The following is a 4456-nucleotide window of genomic DNA, read 5'->3' on the forward strand; positions in this document are numbered from 1 at the left end:
AGATTATTCTGCTCTAGTAGAATTTTTAAAACCATGCTTGGGATTTGTGAAACCATTTTCTGGTTTGTGAAACATCAATAAAGGTTGATTTCACCACTTTTTTTGCCTCTTGATCACACTAAAACTGTTCTAATTTCAAACTACAAGACCTAGACTCTTCAAACCTGGACTAGATTATTCTCAAATAATTGCAGAACATTTCGAACCATGTTTGTGATTTGAGACCTTAATTAGTTTTTTTCTGTAATATGATCTATTAATGTGGTCTGTCCAGTTTATTCTCGTAAAGCTGCCGGCTTTACAAGTATAAATAAATGTAAAAGCCCTGAAGAAGGGGAAAATTTTAATAAAAGAGCCGGACACAGTGCTTCTGCTCCAGCGATTATTATCTCATTAACTTACAAACATACACAACGATATCAATGTTGACACAGCAGTATGCTTGTTAGCAACGGTGCTAACAGTGCAGCTAACAGAGCTAACAACGAAATTTAACATTTGGAGCGTCCAAAAAAAACTCACAATCTTTCTGAAAGTTAAGAAACAAATGTACAATCTACAGGTGAGTGTGTATGTGTATATATATATATATATATATATATATATATTCATACCTGAAGAAGGGGAGAATTTTAATAAAGGTGCCAGACACAGTGCTTCTGCTCCAGCGATTATTATTATCTAAGGAGGAAGTTCCGGTGCTCTTCACTATAGCTAGCGCAAGCGCTAGACTCCCCCTGCTGGTTGAATCTGACCACTGCTTCAGCCAAATCAAACTAGGCAGCCTCTGAAATAACCATCCATCACATACTCCCCCTCAAAGTTAGATGCTGTCTTCAACATCATGAAATACTTCTATAGGGGCGGTTCTACAATAAGTCTTACAAACCCGGACTTGTGAAACATACAATATTTTGAGTCACATTTTGTCACTCGAAACACTTTGAAAAGCTTCATAACACTGCTAAAGAATATTCAAATTTTAAATTTTAATTTCCACGTAAGTGAATATTTCTTGTAAATCATACAAACAAGTTTATAATGTCCTCACTTCTGGTGAGTGTTTTGAGGCTTGTTTTGAGGATGCTTGAGGATGCTTGAGGAAGCATCCTCAAAACAAGTCTGTTTTCCTTTTCACTCCTTAAGTGCCTGTTTGGAGAAAGTCCACATTTTTCATTTTACAGTCCATACAAGTAAAGGTGCTGGTTGTTGCATAGATATACAGGATGCATCCAAGTTGGATGTCTTGCATAAGAGGGAAGTGCAGCAATACTGTAACACGATGGAGAACCCATTTTATCATATCTCAGGGTCTTTGGGGGTCAACGCAGTCTTTGTGGTCGATGTGGTCTTATTTCCATTTCACATTCAGAAGAGCAACAAGTGTGATCAGTTGGGGTCATGGATATCTCTGCACCAGTATTAGGTGAGTGTTGAGTTTGAATCACCTGGTTTCCTGACTGATGTTCAGAATCAAAGTCAAGCTGGCGAACTTCCAATGCGCGCTCCACTGGTGCTGGTTCAAAGGAATCAGGTGTAGTTATAGGCGCCTCAGTTGCTGATGTCATTGGCTGAATTGATGAATGAAATAAGTTCATGGGATAATAATCATCCTCGTCCTCCTCACATTCCTCCCTTGCTTCCTCTTTTTCTGTAGCGTTTCTTTCCAGTGGTAAGTGATCACAAGGCAAGATGTGATTCCTGTGAAGTGTCCTGGATCTTCCTTTCCCATGTTCAGGTTTTAGTTCATACACTGGCACAAATTTTCCCACTTGGCGGGCAACGGTATGTATGACTTCCTCTCAATAATTCCTAAGTTTACCAGGACCACCACGAGGAGTCAAATTCCTTACTAGCACCTGGTCTCCTGGAAACAACATTGAGCTCCTTACTTTTGAATCATAGATTCTTTTGTTTCTTTGGGCAGATTTCTGCGCATTTTCTTGTGTAATGGCATACACCTGCTGCATCCTTTCTTTCCACTGTTCAACATAAGCATGGTGATCTTGGTTACCTGTTTCTGCTGGTAAACCGATCAACATGTCAATGGGCAGTTTTGGGGAACGGCCATATAACAGATTGGTGAGAATCCTGTCACCTCTGTGCGCGTACAGTCGTAGGCAAAGACAAGTTTATTCAGAGTCTTTCAAATTTGTCTTGTCCCCGTCTGTGAGGGTTTTCAGTATCTGAATCAGTGTCTGATTAAAGCCTTTGTCTTGACCATTTCCCTGAGGGTGGTATGGGGAAGTCTTTGGTCCTGCCGTACTGCAATATTTGGAGAGCTGAGAGAAGAGTTGGTTTTCAAACTCGCCACCTTGGTCATGGTGGGTCCATGCTGGGAACCTAAATCTTAGTGCATAATCATTGAATATTTTGTCAGCTACCGTTTTTCCAGATTTTGATGTTGTAGGTTGTAGGGTTGTAGGTGCGAATCGTGTGAAATGGGCCACAATCACAAGTATGTATTCATAGCCACCTTTACACCTATCTAGATGAAGAAAGTCCACTGACACAAGTTCAAAGGGCTGTGTGGTGACTATGTTTACAAGGGGAGCCCTTGTCTCACGGCTAGGTCTTTTTCTGTTTCAGACAGGTGCATTTCATTACATACTGTTCTATTTCACGCTGCATGTAGGGCCAGGAAAAAATGATCCCTGATCAATGACACTGTCCTATCGGTGCCCTGATGGCCCATCTGATTGTGTAGGTCATTTAGGACCCTTGCTTTTTGTTCTGGAAGAACCAATTGCTTCCTGTGGGCAGTTCTTCTCCAAAGCACCCCATATTCATCCAACTCCAATTGCCCTTACTAAACACTGACCCTGTGGCCCCAGCCTGTTTAGTTCATGTCGTGGGGGTCTCACTCCAGACAATTTGGACTGCAACACCACCTCAATAAGTGAATCATCTTTTTGATCTTGGGGCTAATGAAACAGAGTTCCCCTGAGTGTCTAGTATACTGTAAATAGAGGTAGGCATAGGCCAGGAGGCATTTGGCTAAAACTGTCTCTGCTCCCATTACAGTCGCTCCTACAGCATCATAAGATATCTCCTCCGTGCACCCAGCCATCAAGTTCTCAATGGCATCCGAGACAAGCCATCAGCATCAATGTTTTTTTTGGCCTGGACAATATTTAACTGTGAAATTAAAGTCGGCGAGCTCTGCAACCCATCTACTCCCTGTGGCATTCAGCTTTGCAGTTGACAACACATAGGTTAAGGCTGTAGTTCCCAAACTTTTTCTCCTAGGCCCCCCCAGTGGTTTCGAAACAATTTCTGGGCCCCCCTATGGCTTATAAATAGCTGTCTGATTGAACGATGTGTATGAGCGAAGGGGGTGGGGGGTGGATTCATAGAGACTCCCTGTTATACTCAGCCCCTGCTGGGGGAGGGGGGGTTAACTTTTTGGGGGGCAAAATGAATAGCTGAATATAAACACCAGTAGCCTACAAGCTACTGGTGTAGGCCACTGATATCAGCTAGCTAGTCATCTTTTAGCTAACCTTACATGCACCCAACAGCATTATTCAACAGTCTGTTGGGGGGAAAACTGTGAAAAGTTCTTTGCGTTTTACTGGTTTGCTGCCATGATTCTAACACACCTGCATAGCTCTGCACAGCAGTAGCAGGTCTCATTCACTGCCGTACAGGTTTAAACCCAGCGCGAGCATCATAGCGCTCATGTTGCTTTTAAAGGCGGTTCGGAGAAACGGGTTACCACATGTTAACAACGGATTAAACAGTTTTAACTGCTGATAAAAGTGACGGAGGACACAGATATGGGAAGTGCGGAAGCCCCTACTGTATCAAATTGACAGAGGAATAATAGAGAGTTGGCCATTCTAAGTTAAAAACCCAGCGCGTACAGTGTTTTTTTTTTTTTTCATCCAGACGGCTTTCCGCGCCCCCCTTGCAATGGCATGGCGCCGCCCTTTGGGGGCGCACCCCAGTTTGGGAACCTCTGGGTTAAGGGGTTGTTGTCACTGTAAACGGTGAAAAACAGGCCATAGTACAAATAATCACGAAATTTCTCTGTGATGGCCCATTTAAGAGCAAGAAATTCTAATTTGCCTGATTGGAGATTGTAATTTTTTTCTGATGCTGAGTGTTCGTGATCCATATGCAATAACGCACAACTTCTCATTTTGTTTTTGATACAGTACGGCTCCAAGGCCCTTACTGGATGCGTCCGTATGAAGAACGAATGGGAGAGAAAAATCTGGAAATGCCAATATGGGTGGCTGAGTCAGACAATTTATCAGTTGCTCAAGAACTTGTTGGTGACTGTCTGTCCATTCAATTGGAGTGTGGGACGGCACTACTTTTGCATTCTTGCAGTTTTGTGACTTCCTCCCCTTACAGAATGACTGGTTCTGATCTTTAATTGGCCGCTTGGTTAGGTCATACAGAGGGGCAGCAATGCGGGAGAAATCTTTGATGTACTGGCGGTAGTAAC

At 42.8% G+C, this 4456-nt stretch overlaps 1 protein-coding gene across 3 annotated transcripts in view; it reads left to right on the forward strand.

Annotated features, from left to right (window-relative positions):
* Positions 1–4456, forward strand: part of prrc1 (proline-rich coiled-coil 1) — a 59975-nt gene that overhangs the window by 8285 nt on the left and 47234 nt on the right. For 2 of the 3 annotated variants that reach the window (XM_016666278.1, XM_016666276.1), the window contains exon 2: positions 1311–1426. The exons of the other annotated variant lie outside the window; for it this stretch is intronic. In XM_016666278.1, coding sequence (XP_016521764.1) covers positions 1402–1426 — 25 coding nt within the window. In that variant the 5' untranslated portion in view covers positions 1311–1401. The remainder of the gene's footprint in view (positions 1–1310; positions 1427–4456) is intronic. 3 annotated transcript variants of the gene reach the window in all.

This window comes from Poecilia formosa, unplaced genomic scaffold (assembly GCF_000485575.1).
Source record: "Poecilia formosa unplaced genomic scaffold, Poecilia_formosa-5.1.2 Scaffold690, whole genome shotgun sequence".
Lineage (NCBI taxonomy): Eukaryota > Metazoa > Chordata > Actinopteri > Cyprinodontiformes > Poeciliidae > Poecilia > Poecilia formosa.